The sequence below is a fragment of the Podarcis bocagei genome, assembly GCF_964188305.1.
Source record: "Podarcis bocagei genome assembly, chromosome: 10".
Classification (NCBI taxonomy): domain Eukaryota; kingdom Metazoa; phylum Chordata; class Lepidosauria; order Squamata; family Lacertidae; genus Podarcis; species Podarcis bocagei.
In genome coordinates, this window is record NC_138135.1 from 60,687,016 (window position 1) to 60,705,108 (window position 18,093).

The 18,093-nt window shown below is 43.8% G+C and overlaps 2 protein-coding genes across 14 annotated transcripts in view; both read right to left on the reverse strand.

Annotated features, from left to right (window-relative positions):
* CADPS2 (calcium dependent secretion activator 2) overlaps nucleotides 1-18,093 on the reverse strand; it is a 356,172-nt gene that overhangs the window by 239,812 nt on the left and 98,267 nt on the right. The gene's annotated exons all lie outside the window — the stretch shown is intronic.
* Nucleotides 379-1,694, reverse strand: RNF148 (ring finger protein 148). Its single transcript, XM_081210795.1, has one exon. The coding sequence runs from the start codon at nucleotides 1,498-1,500 to the stop codon at nucleotides 508-510; it is 993 nt and encodes a 330-aa protein (XP_081066921.1). The 5' UTR covers nucleotides 1,501-1,694; the 3' UTR covers nucleotides 379-507.

The window sequence follows — 18,093 nt, forward strand, 5'->3', positions numbered from 1 at the left end:
AAGAGTCGGACACGACTAAACGACTAAACAACAGCAACAACAGTTTCCATTGCTCTTTGCCACCATCCATTTTGGACCATGTAATACAAAAAGAGTTAAAAAGGAAAAAGCATCACCTTTGAGGTTTAATTGTTAATAAGTTACATACAAGAGTCCTCTTTGGAGAAAGTTATTTGCGCTACTGCAGTTGTATGTTGTAAAACTCAAAGAGATTCAGTTTACAATTTTGAAAACATGTTTCGGTTTTGCTTTTTTTAAAAAAAAAGGGAAAAAACACAACCCAAAATGAATTTAATGCATACAACCCGGGAGAAATTCATGAACCTAAAGCAATTTCTATTCTTGTTGAACCAACAGACATTAAAAACTGCAGAGAGGTAGAAGCAAAGCTTTTTATTTCACATATGCTTAAGCTTGATTTTTAGGGATGAGACAATCAAGCATGGAAAAAGTTGCTTGTCTCCAGAATGAGTGTTTGTTGCATTCCTTCATGAACTCATGACAGTCCTATTGCTTAGAAGAACTGATCATGGGAGAAACTTCATTTGGCCTTTGCCTACCCAATGACTCCGCTTCCGTTGCAATGCTTCCCACCATTCGGAGCATGTCCCATTTACACACAGGACATGTCTGGTGATTCATAAGCCAAGGATCAACACAGGCTTTGTGGAAAAGATGTCTGCAATGCAAGACACGGGTTATGTCTTTCGGCTTGTACATTTCCAAACACACCGCACAGCTCTCTCCACTCGACCCAACTTCCTTGTCGTCCTTCTTCAATGTGCGAAGCTCAAGATCATTCATGGCCTTACCGATATCAAGTTCCTGCGGCCATCTCTGGACCAGGTTCCTTGATCTCCGCAGCCTTGCGGCAGAGTAGCAGGTGCAATATGCCACAGCAAGGGAGGCAAAAACAAAAATGGTACCCATGTAATGGGTTATCCATGGGTAATGGTGCTTCCCGACATCAATGGTTACCCTCACTTGGATGCCATTCTGAACCAAATGCAAAAGATCTATGCCTTTCAGGTTGCTGATCATAACTGAGACAATATCTTCCGCCCCAAAGTTATGCATGGGAAAGATAGCATTGCCTGTACCTGGATAATTATAGATGATCACACCGGCAGCTCCCTTTTCTGCGGCCACCATGATTTGCTTTGCAAATGAACACCGTCCCCTCATGATGAGAGCTAGCCAACTGTCCCCGTTCGCTGGCTTCTTAAAATGTGTTAAAGAGCTACAGGCATTTTGATGCAGACCCTCCGGAGGCACCACAACCCCAGACACCTTCTTCAAAGGAGAGGCTCTCGCAAACACCCCGTTTTCCAAAATCTCCCACAAAGTCCGATTTGCTACTAGGAACGATATGTTAAGATTGGCAACCCAAAAGGCGTCAGCTCCTGAGCTTTGCATACAGAGGGCGAGGAGGAGGCCAAGGTGCAGGTAACAAAGAGATGTTGCCCTTCCTCTTCCAATGGCAGTACCAGGCATGCTCATCTTAGCACCTGCAAAATAGCTGCTGAATCAATAATGCAAAAGTCGCCAGCATGCCAAAGCTGAGTCGCTGCTAGCAGAGAGATATTAAAAACCTATCCCCCCCAAATTGCAGAGAAGCGACCTCAGCAGGCTGTCCAGGCTTAGATACTTGGCAAAGCTTTATGGCAGGTGGCATCAAGCAAAAAACAGGGTGGCTTTTCCTCCAGTGAAGTAGCTCATTGTTACGTAATGAAATTATGACATCGTGGACAACTCTGCCAATTAGCACTGACTTAGGACGTGGTCTATATAAAATCTTACTGGCTCAGCATCCAAATACCCTTTTGGATGTGGGTGGCACTGTAGTCTAAACCACTGAGCCTCTTGGGCTTGCCGATCATGTCGGCGGTTCAGATGCCCACAATGGGATGAGCTCCTGTTGCTCTGTCCCAGCTCCTGCCAACCTAGCAGTTTGAAAGCACACAAGTGCAAGTAGATAAATAGGCACCACTGTGGTGGGAAGGTAAACAGCATTTCCGTGTGGTCTGGTTTCTGTCACGCTGTTCCATTGCGCCAGAAGTGGTTTAGTCATGCTGGCTACATGACCCGGAAAGCTGTCTGTGGACAAACGCTGACTCCCTCAGCCTGAAAGAGAGATGAGCGCCACAACCCCATAGTCGCCTTTGACTGAACGTAACCATCTAGGGCCCCTTTACCTTTTACCTTATACTTTTATTATCCCCTCCCCCACCACACAGAATCCGGATGTACAACTAAAGTATTGCATAGTGTGTAAATCAATGTTCACAACCTTCTAGGTAACTTTTACTGGAGGGTTTGGCATCTAATAGAAGTCTGAAGGTATGTGATGCCGTATCGTTATAGCTTAGGTGAGCAGATAGCAACACACACAACTGTTTTTCGCTGGTGCACTTTAGCCTATGCAATATTCCACTGTCAGGTTCTGACTCTCTCTGTTAGACCACTGCAAAAAAATGACCCCCAACTCTGTCATTAGATTAACGTGCTAACTGACAAGGTGTGAAAATGCCGCCAGTTTTCACTCTCAAGGTTTTGACGTATGAAGGTCTTAATGGCTCAGGACCCCAGTATCTTCTGGCATATCTCTCCTTATATGAACCTACTCAGACCCTTAGATCTTCATCCAAGGCCTTTCCCTGAGGCTCAGAGAATAAAGGGACCCTTTCAGTCATAGTTCTCTCCATCTGCGGAACGCTTTCCAGTGAGGTCCGCCTGGCACCTTTGCTGTCATTTTTTTTCTGGCACCAAATAAAATCTTAGCTCCCCTGTCCCACTGGCTTTTGATGGACTGGGGTAGTTATACTTTTGCTGCTAATGTACTGCCAAAGATTTCTGTAGGTATTGGGCTGGAGGTGTTGTTCTATCTATTTTTATGAATTCCAGGTAGACTGTGACTGTTGCTGGTTATAAGGAGCATATAACTCCCTTGTTACGACTATTCCTCTGGCTGCCAGTCTGTTTCTGGGCACAATTCAAAGTGCGGGTTATGACCTATAAAGCCCTATATAGCTTGGGTCCAAGCTATCTGAATGACTGTATTCCCTCATACAAACCTGCCTGGGCTTTGAGATGTTCATGGGAGGCCCATCTCTCAGTCTCGCCACCCTCCCTGTCCTGCTTGGTGGAAGAGGGCCTTCTTGGTAGCTGCTCCCAGACTTTGGAACACCCTTCTCAGAGAAGTTAAGACTGGTTCCCTCCCTCCTTGTTGTTCTTCCACTAGCAGGTGAAGACTTGTTTGTTCCAATAGGCTTTGGGGGAACTGACTGTTGTTTTTTAAAGAAAGGGCTGGTGCTGTAGGGCTTTTATTCTAATTATCTGTATTTTTAAAATAGATATCATATATATTATTTTAATTCTATTAGTGTTCAGTTGCTTTTAATGATGGCTTTGTCCATGTTTTTAGCAGTTTCTGCTTTATCCGTGAGCTGCCTTGAGTCTGTGTCTGGAGGAAAAAGTGGGAAATTATTATTATTAGTAATAATAATACTAATTTCCTTAGAGGCCCTTCTGAGTATCTTATTTGAGGGGTCCAATAAAATCATTACTAAACAGGTGGCAAAATATCTGAATGTCTGTTAGTGCCGCAGGGATGGTTAAAAGAGGTAACCATCATAGCAGCTCTAAGAGATGTTCAGATATTTTGTCACCTATTCAGTAACTGGTTTAACAGACCCCCTTGTTATTTTTCTTCCTCAAAAGCTACGATGATGTATTTTTTTACATGGTATTTTTTGTGGCTGGTTGACCATAATATGTATTTGACTGACTGCTGCTACTAGGGTTATCAAATATAGTTAAAAAGAGAAATAATGTTAAATGTGCTTCTCATATGGAGGTGATGCTTCGGTTTAGAATCCTCCACTGGCATTGTAAGTTGAACATATGGATAGAGACTCCAGCACAACAAAAAGTGAAGAGGAGGAGCCATATGTTTTTGATTCCTCCTCTTCACTCCCTGCCAACACACTCTAGGAAAGATGAGGCAAAGGCTCATGCACTGTTGGGCTAAAGCCAGTTATCTGGGATTAACCATGGAGCTTTCCTCCCAAACACATTTTTGCCTAACATTCTTTTTCAGAAATTAAAAAGTAGATGCATATGTATCTCAACAGAGAAATGGCCGTCCCCCTCTTTAGTTTTGTCCTCCTTGGTAGGAGTAAAGCAAAAATGCTTTCAACAAGCAACTTGAACCAGTGTGCGATGATTGATCTTGTGCTTATGGATTTAATTGAACAGAGTCTCTGGAAAAAATGAAATACTTTGGAAGGATATACGAAATACTCCCTGAACTAGGAGGCTTCACTCAAGACTGTTGTTCTCACATATGAGCACAGCCATCTCAGAAGCTGATTGCTGAATATATTCTTCTGTGAAATAAAATAATTTTGAATCTGTGAGCTGCTGAACATACACTTAAGATTTTAATTAACGGTCCCAGCTACCAGTAGCCTCAATGGCAAATCATTTCCCCCAATAAATATCAGTTCTTCACCTGTTTAGTGAGGAGAATACTTTTATACATGCTTTCTGAAAGTTAAAGCAGTGCTGGAAGCCTCACGAGATACAAGTGATTTCGTCCCTCTCAGTTCCTTTGGATAACAGCATGGTTGCAAATAGGGCAAATGCCACGCTTTAGCAACCAGCGATCAATGCACCTTTTGTGGAAGACGTGCTGGCAGGTTAAAATACGCACTACCTCTCTCGGCTTGTATGTCTCCAAGCACACCACACAGGTCTCTCCTGCGAGATCCGTTTCGTTCCTTTTCAACTTGCGCAGCTCAAGCAAATCTACAGCTTTGCGGAGTTCTGCCTTTGCTGCCCTGACACTCCTCTCTTCTTGTCTTGCCCCAGTCTGCCCCGGAGTGCAGCACAACGCTGCGCAGGCAACAAATGCCAAAAGGAGGAAGAACAAACATAGGTAGATCTTGTAGAAGCATTGCATAGCTCCCACTTCGATTACAGCAGTGACCTGGATACCATCCTTAATCAACTGCAAAATTGGGTTTCCTTTCAGGCTGCTAATCATGATGGTGGCAATATCGCAGGCGTCGTCGCAAGTCAAAATGAGAATCTCTCTGTCTGGATGTGAATGGTCATAAATAACAACACCTGTGGCACCTTCTCCTACCGGTGCCTTCCTTCTCCTTTCAGAAGCATCACCTCCTCTTGCAACGAAGGCTATCCAGGACTCAGTGTCTGGTGGTATACTGAACTTAGCCCCCATGATGTAGGCACCTTTAGCTTCTGTGGGCATCTTTAACTTCACCAACAGCCCTACCATCTTCTTTGAAGGGAGGTCCTCCTCAAAGGAAGCTGGATTTTGTGCTACTGATATGGCCCACTTCTCACTGTCAAGGGTTAGATTAATATAGCCAACAGAGCAACTTGCAGCTTGAGAGCGAGGCACACCAAATATTAGGGAGAGGCTGAAAGCCATCTTCCAGAAAGAGGAAACATTTATTCCACCATTGTTGGGAAGTTTCATTTTTCTTTTGCAAGCGGCAAAAATAAAAATCCAAGCGATGACTCACATGGTCAAACAACCAAGGCAGCATGATGAACAAAGATGGCTTTCCATATTTGTAGAAAGATCAAAAATCCCATTGACTAGAAAGGCACCACAGACTCTAAACTTCACAAACATGTATACGTAGAATTTCAGCCTCCACTCCCCTTAACTCCATACCAGTAAGACACAGAACCACCACCATAGATCACAACAAGCACATCTGTCATCAGGAAGAGAGCTGTAGCCATTGTGACATCAGAACTGCCTCAAATGACCACTCCTTCCTTAGCTTACACATATTTTAAAGGGAGGAGGGGAGAGAGAGCAGGGGAGAGAAGAACAAAGAAACTTCAGGTCCACAGGGAAAAATAATACACACCTCCAGTCCAGATTCTTGAAGTATGAAATAGGTAGAGCTCCCTACAGAGATGTTTTCATTTGGGGTGGGGCATGCCTCCTCCCTTGAGACGTCTGCTGGTGTTTTGGGGGGATATTCCTTTACTGGTCAGAGAATTAGAAAGATCAGGTATCCTTTTTTCTAGCGAATACAGGTGTTTGGTTTGCATTGTGTCCACAAAATCAAGTTGATGGCCCATGTATGGGATCATTGAAACCACCAACCATTTCATTTTATGCTGTGTACTTTTTATACAGACTACATAATGGCAAGATGGCAAATCCTATTCTCTCTCTCTTTTCCTTTGATATTCTTGACCTGAGCATCAATACCACCAGCTATGCCACTTTTGTTTATATCTGCCCCTTTAAAATATTGGGGGAGGTGGTGGTTTCTACTACTTTGACAATTTAGAGCATGGGTAGGCAAACTAAGGGCCAGGGGCCAGATCTGGCCCAATCACCTTCTAAATCCGGCCTGCGAACTGTCCGGGAATCAGTGTGTTTTTACATGAGTAGAATGTGTGCTTTTATTTAAAATGCATCTCTGGGTTATTTGTGGGGCATAGGAATGCATTCATTTTTTTCCCTTTCAAAATATGGTCTGGCCTTCCACAAGGTCTGAGGGACAGCGGACCAGCCCCTGCTGAAAAGGTTTGCTGACCCCTGATTTAGAGAAAGAGGCTATGCCGTGATTATTGTAAAACAGAGCCAAAGCTCTCTCTTCCAATTTTCCAACAGCCTAGGAATAATCTTGAAGTCTCGTTAATTTTTAAATGGGACTGATAAAGAAAAAAGAAGTGATTGTATTCTTCTTATAATAACAGTAAGTTTCAAACAACTTTTCAAGCACAGTGGAAGGACTTGCATGAAAGCTCACATTCAGCCAGTATGAAAGCACAATGCATCTCCCAAAGAATTCTGAAAACTAAGTTTACCCCTCACAGCGCTATAATTCCCAGCACCCTTAACTACATCTCCCAAGATTCTTTGCAGAAGTCATGTGCTTTAATTGTATGGTGTGTACACAGCCGACAGTCAACAACTCTGGTGTGATTCACAGGGAGCTAAAAACAGCTTTGAGTCTATTGTAACCACGGTGAGAAGGTAACTAGAGAAATAATAATCTCTTTATAGTTCTTCCATGAAGTTTCCTGGCAGTATAAAATTTCCTGAAAACTTACAGGCTCAGTTCTGATGTAAATTCTGCCATTGTGTGGTTTATGAAGCCGAGAATGAACATCACGGTCCTGTACTCTGTGTCTTTCCCTCATGATCCCAGCAAATTAACCAACATTAAACTAGAGCTCCCCATTTCACTTCTAATAAGGAAGTAAAGCAGGAAGTGCCTGCTTTCAAGGAACCAGGATTTCCACATCTAAGCTGCAGCCAATTATTTGGTCCTTTTGTCTCTTTCTGCCTTCATAAACCCTGACTTGTGTACATTCAGGTCCACAAACTGGGATATTCCAAGTGGGAATCAAGGCTGCGGGGTGAGCTAAAGAATGGGAAATTGCTAAAGGTCTCTGGTGGATCTCTGTACCATCTAGGAATAAACATTGTAAAGTATCTGGCACTTCCTACGCAGGCACCATTGAAAGCAAAATATACCATGAGATACTAGGTAAAACACAATCCTGAAAATCACACATGGAAAAAGGAATGAATGAATGAATGAATGAATGAATGAATGAATGAATGAATGAATATTTATTATTTACACCCCACCCATCTGGCTGGGTTTCCCCAGCTACTCTGGGCGGCTCCCAAGAGAATATTAATAACGACAACAAAAAAGCAATCAAACATTAAGAACTTCCCTAAACAGGGCTGCCTTCAGATGTCTTCTAAAAGTCAGATAGTTGTTTATTTCTTTGACATCTGATGGGAGGGTGTTCTACAGGGCGGGCGCCACTACCTAGAAGGCCCTCTGCCTGGTTCCTATAACCTCACTTCTCACAGTGAGGGAACCACCAGAAGGCCTCAGAGCTGGATCTCAGTATCTGGGCAGAACAATGGGGGTGGAGATGCTCCTTCAGGTATACTGGGCCCAGGCCATTTAGGGCTTTAAAGGTCAGCACCAACACTTTGAATTGTGCTCGGAAACATACTAGGAGCCAATGTAGGTCTTTCAGGACCGGTGTTATATGTTCTTGGTGGCCACTCCCAGTCACCAGTCTAGCTGCCGTCTTCTGGATTTGTTGTAGTTTCCAGGTCACCTTCAAAGGCAGCCCCATGTAGAGTGCATTGCCATAGTCCATACCACCAATTGTTTTTGTTAAGAAACAAGAAAACAAGCAAGCCACTGACAAAATAACAGATCTGCATTATGGATCGGCACTTGAATGGTCGTCCTATCCGAACGTTCCTCCTCTTGTAATTCCATCAACATGAGTGAGGGATGGAAGAACAAGGAAGGATGTTTTTGCTGGTGCCCGCCCTGTCAAATGCCCATTGCCACGTTACACAGTGTGGCAGGGGACAGGGAGGGCTGAGGTGGAGAAGCAGTGTTAGGCAGAAAGCCTCCCCATAGGATTTATGACCCTGTTCAGTGTGGGTTTTAAATCACACAGGGTGCCTACACAGAATTCCCTTCGCCAGACTTTCCCCATCCAATGCATGGAAGACAGTGTCAAGCATGCAGTACAGAGGGCAGAGTCAGTGAACATTGATCCCTCTTTTCCCCTCACCTGGCGATCAAGAAATAGACCTTTCCTATAGGGTTTCCCCCCTTCCATATTACAATTCTACCAGAGTTATATACATAGTGCAGACATCTTTCCTCCAATGAATGATTTGTTGCTGGGAAATCTCATTTTTCTTGCACTACACCTATACCAGGTTTTCATCCTGCATTTATCAGGGACCTGTAGAACACAGTTCTGCCAAAAAACCACGGGCAACTTGTGGGTTGAGGACTCTTCCTGGCCCGGCTACATCACTGCGCGCACACGCAGTGGTGGACCCACATTTTGGAGGTCCTAGAGCTTCAACTGTTATGGGAGCCCCTTCGCAACAAGCTCTGGGTTAACCACTGTTATCTTCTTCAGTTGGGTTGTTTACAACAACCCGTACAGCCTCTGTGCTGCTGACTTTCAAATTTTGGGATTGATGAAATATATGCAATGAAAAATTAAGCAATTTGAGTTGTGCAACTCAAATTGGATCTAACAGGCCAAGGTTTCCCAAATTTGGGGGTCTCCAAATTTGGACTACAACTCCCATCATCCCTAGCTAGCAGGACCAGTGGTCGGAGGTGATGGGAATTGTACTCCAAATAAACAGCTGGAGAAACCCCAACTTTTTTAAGCAACGTGGACTAAAAGTTGATTCTGGGACCCCTCTGGAATTAGGGGCCCTGGAGCTTAAGCTTCCTTAGTTTCATAGTAGATCTGCCCCTGCACACATGTGCCCAGACTAACAGAACTTTCTAGAAGGGTTTTGCTTAGTAGACAGAACACATCCCAGCTGTAGCACTGAAGCACTTAAACATTCCTTACAAAGAAGTGGTAAATGTCATAAGGCTTCCTCTTCTGTCACAGAAAGTGCAAGACTTTTGCAAACCTTTTTTACTGGTTTTAAAAATATTTTCCCATCTATTGTAGTCCCCCTCTGTTTCCTCAATCACACATCCCATTGTGTTGCCCATGAGTAAGACCACTGGTTGCAAAGCAATCTTCCCATGCATGAACAGTACACGGAAATGTGATTTCACGCTGCTGGCACTGGATTTGGTGCAACAGAGGTTTTGCACCAAAAGAAAAGCCCAGTGGTTCAAAAATAATCTGAAAAGAGCCTCTCAATGCAGCCATGACACAAAACTGATATATATTTCCCCCCTCCTTGTTGAATCACTGTTGCTAAAAATGCAGCTGAAATATTGTTTCAACTTCAGAGGCTTTTCAGGTGACAAAATAAACCAATTTTGTGCTTATGGGTTTCTTACGTGAACAGAGTCTCTGGAGAAAATAAAACACTTTGAACGGATATATGAAATGCTTCCTGAGCTAGGAGGCTTCACTCATAAACTGTTGATCTTACACAAGAGCTGACACACCCCAGAAGTCTATCGCTGAAGGGATTATTCTGTGAAAGAAAAGTTTCAGATTTAAGAGCTGCTGGATCATGCGTTTAGGACTTTAATTACCGATTACAACTGCCAAAAGCCTCAGATGCAAATCACCTTCCTCTGACAAATATTCGTTCTTCATCTGTCTAGTGAGAAGAATACTTTTATATATGCTTCTGGAAGCCACGCGAGGTGCAAGCGACTCCATCCTTCTTAGTTCCTTTGGATAATGGCATGGTTGCAAATAGGGCAAATGCCACGCTTTAGCAACCAGCGGTCAATGCACCTTTTGTGGAAGACGTGCCTGCAGGTCAAAACACGCAACACCTCTCTCGGCTTGTACGTCTCCAAGCACACCACACAGGTCTCGTCTGCTAGATCCATTTCGCCCTTTTTCAACCTGCGCAGCGCTAGCAAATGAACAGCTTTGCGGAGCTCTGCCTTTGTTCCCTGGACACCCCTTTCTTCATGTCTTACCACCATCTGCCCCGGAGTGCAGCATAATACTAAATAGGCAACCAGAGTCAGGATGAGAGAGTAAGCACACAAATAGATCTTCCAGAAGCACTGGGTTGTTCCCACTTCAATGACCGCAGTTACACGGATACCTTCCTGAATCAGACGTAGAATCTGTTTTCCTTTCAGGCTGCTGATCATAATTGCAGCTATGTCCCCTCCATCCTTGTGGGTCAAAATGAGAATCTCTTTGTCTGGACATGTATGGTCATAGATGATGACTCCGGTAGCACCTTTCCCTGCAGCCACCTTTATTTTCTCTTTGAAAGTGCAACCACCTCTTGCAATGAAGGCTATCCAGGCCTCTGTGTTCGGTGGAACATTGAAATCCGTGCCCAGACTACAGGCATCTTTTGCTTCTCCTGCCGGGATCACCAACACCCCCACCATCTTCTTTGAAGGAAGGTTCTCTTCAAACAATGGCGGGTTGTACACCTCAGACATGGCCCACTTCCCCCAGTGAAGGGTCAGGTTCATATAGTAGATGGACTGACTCGCTGCTTGAGAATGAGGCAGGCAAAAAATTAAGGGGAGGCAGATAACCGGTTTCCAGCACGACGAAACCTTTCTTCCATAGTTACTGTGAAGCTTCATTCCTCCTTCCTGCTTTTGAAAAAGGCAAAAAAGAAAAGGGAGGGGGAAAAGATCCAAGTGATGGCTCAGGTGACAAGATGCCAATGGCTAATGGTTTCTTCAAAAAAAGATGGCACAGATAGCTAACATTTCTTTCCACGTTTGTGTTTTGGAGAGATTGTTCTTGGGATCAGCCTACCCTTTTGACAGCCATGTGAAGTGAGGTGGTGCCAAGTAGCAGAAGACAGCATAAACAATGGATTGACTCATATAAATACTGCAACCCTATTGGCCAAGAGTCTAAAACTGGCCACAACCTTCCTGACATAGCAAGTATCATCTGATTTCATGGTCCTAGTTTAACTTCTCAGCTATCAGGGCTGTTGAGGTGGCAAAGATAACAGAAAACCGCATTATGATTGTGCTGTACAGTATAAATCTTTTTTCTCTGAATAATATTTTCCAAGTAACAGAGGCCATTGATTCATCTCAGGTGTGGAGATCATCACCTAAGACCATGCTGGCAATACAAGGCACCATCGTTCTCTCTAACTAGTAAAGGTAAAGGGACCCCTGACTGTTAGATCCAGTTGCAGACGACTCTGGGGTTGCGGCGCTCATCTCGCTTTACTGGCCGAGGGAGCCGGTGTACAGCTTCCGGGTCATGCAGCCAGCATGACTGAGCCGCCTTTGGCAAACCAGAGCAGCACACAGAAACACCGTTTACCTTCCCGCTGGAGCGGTACCTATTTATCTACTTGCACTTTGACGTGCTTTCAAACTGCTAGGCTGGCAGGAGCAGGGACCGAGCAACGTGAACTCACCCTGTCACAGGGATTTGAACCGCCAACCTTCTGATCGGCAAGTCCTAGGCTCTGTGGTTTAGACCACAGCGTCACCCATGCTGGTGTAAAACAAGTTTTAATGTCTGCAGCAGTGCTCTCTACCAGAAGGGTTTCCATCAGCAGTCATTTTTGCTTGTTGAGAAAGAGAGAGAAGAGATTGCAAAGTCCACTCCAGAATAGACAACATGGTTCACTGAAGACTTCAGGTTTAATCGTAGTGCCCTAATAACAGGAAAGGGAAAAGCTATGGGTGGGCACAAGTCTCATTCATGTGTAATGCGTGCTTCTTTTTCTTTTTGCAAATAATTTTTATTTAGTTCTACACATTTAAGTTTATAATCATACCACATCACATCCAGAGTTACAAGATTCCTCCGAATCCCTAGACTTCCCACCTTCCCTTCCGTGGGTTCTGTTGTTAAACCTCTTCTACTGCATCTTTTTTTTAAAAAAATCAAAATTTTAATAACTCCATTATATCCATAGTTCTCGCTACACAAGTGTTATCGCAGTCCTGCTGATATTTTCAACTGCTTACAGTGGTCTTCAAGGGAAATTATTATTTTTTTAAATCCCATTCCTTATTAAAGTTTTGCTCTTCTCTTCCTGGTTCCTGAGCTTCCTGGTCAGTTTTGCCATTTCAGCATAGTCCAACAACTTAATCTGTCATTCCTCTCTGGTAGGGACTTTATCTTCTTTCCATCTCTGAGCTAATAACATTCATGCAGCTGTCGTCACATACATAAAAAGCATTTTCTACTCCCTTGGAATTTCAGCACCTACAATTCCTAATAAAAAAAGTCTCTGGTTTTGTTTTGTTGTTATAAAAGTTACTTTTCAGTTCATTATATAACATTTCCCAGAATGCTTTTATTAGTAGTAGTAATACATGCTACTTTGAGGCAAGAAGATTCAGAATTCCAGAGGCAGAAAGACAGAAGACACGGAGTGAATAACAAGATTGGGTGGTTATCATTAAAGGAGTTAATTTGCACAGCCCTAAGGAACCCTGGGACACGGGTGGTGCTGTGGGTTAAACCACAGAGCCGAGGACTTGCCGATCAGAAGGTCGGCGGTTCAAATCCCCGTGACGGGGTGAGCTCCCGTTGCTCGGTCCCTGCTCCTGCCAACCAAGCAGTTTGAAAGCACGTCAAAGTGCAAGTAGATAAATAGGTACCGCTCCGGCGGGAAGGTAAACGGAGTTTCCGTGCGCTGCTCTGGTTTGCCAGAAGCAGTTTAGTCATGCTGGCCTCATGACCCGGAAGCTGTACGCCGGCTCCCTCGGCCAATAAAGCAAGATGAGCGCCGCAACCCCAGATTCAGCCACAACTGGACCTAATGGTCAGGGGTCCCTTTACCTTTACCTTTAAGGAACCCTGGGCACATCCCACACTCTCCAAGGGTTCCCATATAGATTCCAAATTCAAGCTAAACCTCCAGGACACCTGATATTTAGGCACACCAGTCTATAAAAAATTAAAGCTTTACAGCACAACCTGTTGTTGTTAAACCTATCTTTAGTTGCTGCTTTTAGAATTAATTTTAGCCGGTTTTACAATAGGTTTGTAAACTGCCCTGGAGACACACGTCAAATGTGATTCATAAATCAACACCACCAGCACACCGTAATGGGCTACAGCTAGGGTCAAAGTGCAAGGGTGTCTACAGAATTTACCATGAAGCCAGACGATGAAGCCAAAAGCAACATTATGGTCCACATTCTTTTACCAAAAGTCTGTTAACTGCATAGTTCCCCCCTCCTTCCTATGTAACTTTAATAAGTTAATGTTCTATTGCTCTTTATGTTCTCTGTCTGTTTCCTTGGGGAGTCTGTTAACAGTCAATGTTAAAACTGTACACTGGCAGCTGATACGTTGAAATTCTGTAGAATGCTTGGCTAACATAATCAAGTTCTCTCTCTCTGCATTATAAAACATCTGTGTTTCACCGAGAAGCTACTTGAAAAAATAAAAAGACACATACACAAATTGTTCTGTGCTTTATGTTTAACAGCTTGGATGTGCAACGGGCAAAATCCCAACCTGCCCTCTGAAAACCTGCTGGCACTGGAAGATGGTTTTTAAAACTTATGCCAGTAAACAGCAAAGGGAAACATAAGATGAAGACCTCTGCCAACAGAGAGTTTTCTGCTTTTTAGCCATTAGACAGCATATTTCGCTTTCACCTCAATCTCTCCCCAACATGGAGAAAATAAACTTCAACAGCGGTGCTTTATACAATCATTCCAATCTGCCAAGACAAGAAACATAAATTGTTGCCCTTGAGTTTCGAAATTCTAGAGGGATTTAATGCATTCTATACTCTGAAGGAAGTTCTGCATGACCTGGCTGCAGCCAGCCCACTGAAACATTTCTTTACTATGGCTGAAAGATCTAGAAAAGTGTGCATTCTGAACAATGGCGCAAACAGCGAGGAGCACCTGTGACCATTCAGATTTTGTCAAATTACAATTCGGCTAGTGTCCATGGATGATGGGCACTGTAGTCCAACAATACTGAGAGGGCCACAGGTTCCTCATCCCTACTATAAAGGCATAGTACACTTGAAGCACCATTGAAACTCCCATGTCAAGCTGGTTTTCTGCAGCAGATGAAGAAAGTATAATACAATGCACGTGTACAAACACCTTGAACCACTCACCTGGAAAACCTGCTTCACCAGCTTCCCAATAGGCAGTGAATGTGTATTTTACTCCCAGCACAGTAGGAATTTGCTATAAGAAACACTGGTGCTTTCTACAACAATCCTCTGTGGGGTCTAAACCACTGAGCCTCTTGGGCTTGCTGATCATAAGGTCAGCAGTTCAAATCCGTGATTGGGGTGAGCTCCCGTCGCTCTGTCCCAGCTCCTGCCAACCTAGCAGTTCAAAAGCATACCAGTGCAAGTAGATAAATCGGTACCGCTGCAGTGGGAAGGTAAACGGTATTTCCGTGCACTCTGGTTTCCGTCATGGTGTCCTGTTGCACCAGAAGCAGTTTAGTCATGCTGACCACAAGACCCAGAAAAGCTGTTTGCGGACAAACACCAGCTCCCTCGGCCTAAAAACAAAGTAAAGCACTGCACCCCACAATCAAATTTGACTGGACCTAACCACCCAGGGGTCCTTTACCTTTTTTACCACTTCCACACATTATACTTGAGACATGGAGCACATCCTTTCAAAAACCCTTTAGCCAATTTTCTACATGGTCAAACTTTAAGCCAATCACAAGCAGTAAATCTTTGCAATACTCTTGTGAGGCACGAGGTAGACACCAATCCTACATACCACTGCTGGAGTCAACTCTTCCACTGGGAAAGACAAGTCACACCTCAGGCATGATCCATTCTATTTTTTATCAGGCAAGCGCCATTTCAATGTTCTGTCTGAAACACCAATGATATTTGAGCCATTTCTGTCAGCAGTGGTCACAATTTCAAATTTAGGTTCCAAAGCCAAACCCCTCCCCCACAATACAGAAATAAAAACAAAAAACTACATTTCTTGCTATGAGAAGTGCTGGTTAAATTACTCCAAATCAGGCTTGGAAGTAAACCTCAGGGAGTTAATTAAAGCCCATCTCAAAACTGAGACAAGCTGCACGAGCCCCCAAATTCTCCTCCACCTCATATTTTGGATTTGCTTACAGAGTTTTCCAGGTTTCTCTATTTTTTTCCTGGATAATTCTAAATTAACTGTAGCAAGCAATGGAAGATGTGCCCATCCTCTATTTGCTGCAAAGGAACTGAACACAGATCTAAGGTATGTGCTGTTCTATGCATTCCTCTCCAATATCGCTGACCAGCTAGAGTAACTAACTTACGGTACCTAGAAATGTGGAGCAAACAACGTCATATCTTGATTTCATTCTTGGTTTATAGCTTTAAAAATGTTGGCAGGTATTACAGAGAAGTTATGAGAAAAAGACCACACCACTGAATTAGCATTAAGCATTTCCCTACTGCCTTGATCTCTTTCGCCAGCAGATGGGATTTTGGACTTTATTGGGAAGACTGAACTGAGTAATGTTGGCAGCCAAATATAGCCTCCACATTTTAAATCCTTTTTGCATCAGAAAAGATGCAAAATAAGACAATATAAGGGAAGTAGTGCGGTATGCCTCTACATTATGTTTTAGGCTTCTTGGTGCATCAACCCTCTGTTTTCCTATCATGAGTTTCTACCACTCCTCCAAATCTCTGCTTGCAAGATGCCTTGGATTTTTCCACCCTATGAACTGCAGCTATATACTGTGGTACCTCGGGTTACATATGCTTCAGGTTACATACTCCACTAACCCAGAAATATTACCTCAGGCTAAGGCCTTTGCTTCAGGGTGAGAACAGAAATCGTGCTCAGGCAGCGCAGCAGCAGCAGGAGGCCCCATTAGCTAAAGTGGTGCTTCAGGTTAAGAACAGTTTCAGGTTAAGAACGGACCTCCGGAACGAATTAAGTACTTAACCCGAGGTACCACTGTGCATGCCCAGATTGGTCAAAGAGAACAGCAGCTAGGAACATATGTAGAAAGCTGCCTTATTCAGACAAGTCTCTCTTAGCCCTAGCTAAAGATGCCTGGGGCTGAACCCAGAACCTTCTGAATGCTCTGCCACTGACACATAGCCCTTCCCCCTCAAAGTCCAACAAACACTTTATCCAAATGCTAAAAGGATGTCTAGTGTCAACACAGAGAAAGATGACAAAAGACTTCTGGCTGCTGAGCAGGTCCATCAGTGCTTCAGGTAGCAGAAGTCAACCGATTCATGGGCATCTCTGAAAAAGAGGAGCAGTTTAGCAAGGAAAGTTGATGAAACCTTGCTTTTCATGCATATATATATATATATATATATATATATATATATATATATATATATGTAGGTTTTGGTGTCTTCGGGTGTCTTCCCGTGTAAGAGTTGGGGTGTCTAGGCGACGTTTCGACGAGGTCTCACTCGTCATCTTCAGGCTGGTGCTTTCGGCTTCTTGTTACTAGAACAGAGCAGGATCTCAGTGTTTGAGTTCCTATAAATACTGTTGAGGGGGTGTGGTGTATAGCCTCCAACGTTCTGGGCAGAGAGGAAGTTCCTAGGTTAATGTGCCTTTTCTTCTTTTGTTCATTAATTACTTGAGGGATATCTTGAGTGATTACTTGAGTGATATTCTGAGTACCACTTAGGAGGGTCATTAGGTGTGGATTAGTTGCTAAAGCTTTCGTGTCTTGACCTCTTGACCTTGTAAAGAGTTTTTCTGAGAAGATGGCTGTACTGCACTTAGTTGTGCTCTGGCTTGGCTTCGTGTATAGGGGCGAGCTGTGGTTTTGTGCCCTGTGCCAGCCAGATCTGTGTAGGGATTGCAGGGGGGTGCAGCATCCGGAGGTGCCACTATGGTTTGGCTACTGGATGGTGTCTGTAATTTATCTGTGGAGAGGGTCTGGGTTTGGGTCTGGTGTGGTTGATTGGAGATGGCGTTCTGTGTGCCTCTGGTTCTGGTGTCGGTTTTTGTGGGGAGGGCTAATTTCCAGATGTCTGGCAGGCGGGACGTGTCGTCACGCTTGTTCATGTTGTGAGGGTGTTTCTCTATCTCGATGGCTTCCATGATTATTCTCTTGTGGTGATGTTCCATGTTAAAGAGCAATTTGGAATCTGCAAAATTAATTTCGTGTCCTGTTTCTTTCATGTGTTGGTAAAGAGAGGAAGTTTTTTCTTCTTTTTTGACGGCATTCTTGTGTTCTGCGATACGTGCATTTATTCGTCTGTTTGTTTGTCCAATGTACGTGGCTGGGCAGACTTTGCAGGGTATTTCATAGACCCCTTGGTTTTCTAACTGGATTTTATCTTTTGGGTTTCTGAGGATATTGGCTATTTTTTGGTTGGTGCAAAAGGCTGTTTTGATATTGTGTTTATGGAGGATTTTGCTAATTTTATCTGTAGTGCCCTTGATATAAGGAAGGAGGGCCATGCCATTGTTTTCTTCTGTGTCTTGGTTTTTGGGGGGTGTTTCTTTTTGGATTAGCTTCGTAACCCTGTTTTGCTGGTATCCGTTGGCGATTAACACATTTGAGAGATTCTGTAACTCAGTTGTCAAGTGGTCTTTGTCAGCCAGGCGTTTGGTTCTGGAGATGAGAGTCTTGGCTACGGAGTTTATTTGTGCAGGGTGGTGGTGTGATTGT

Excerpts from the sequence above, each read along its gene's own strand:
- RNF148 (XM_081210795.1), bottom strand. The coding sequence starts at position 1,500 with ATGAGCATGCCTGGTACTGCCATTGGAAGAGGAAGGGCAACATCTCTT.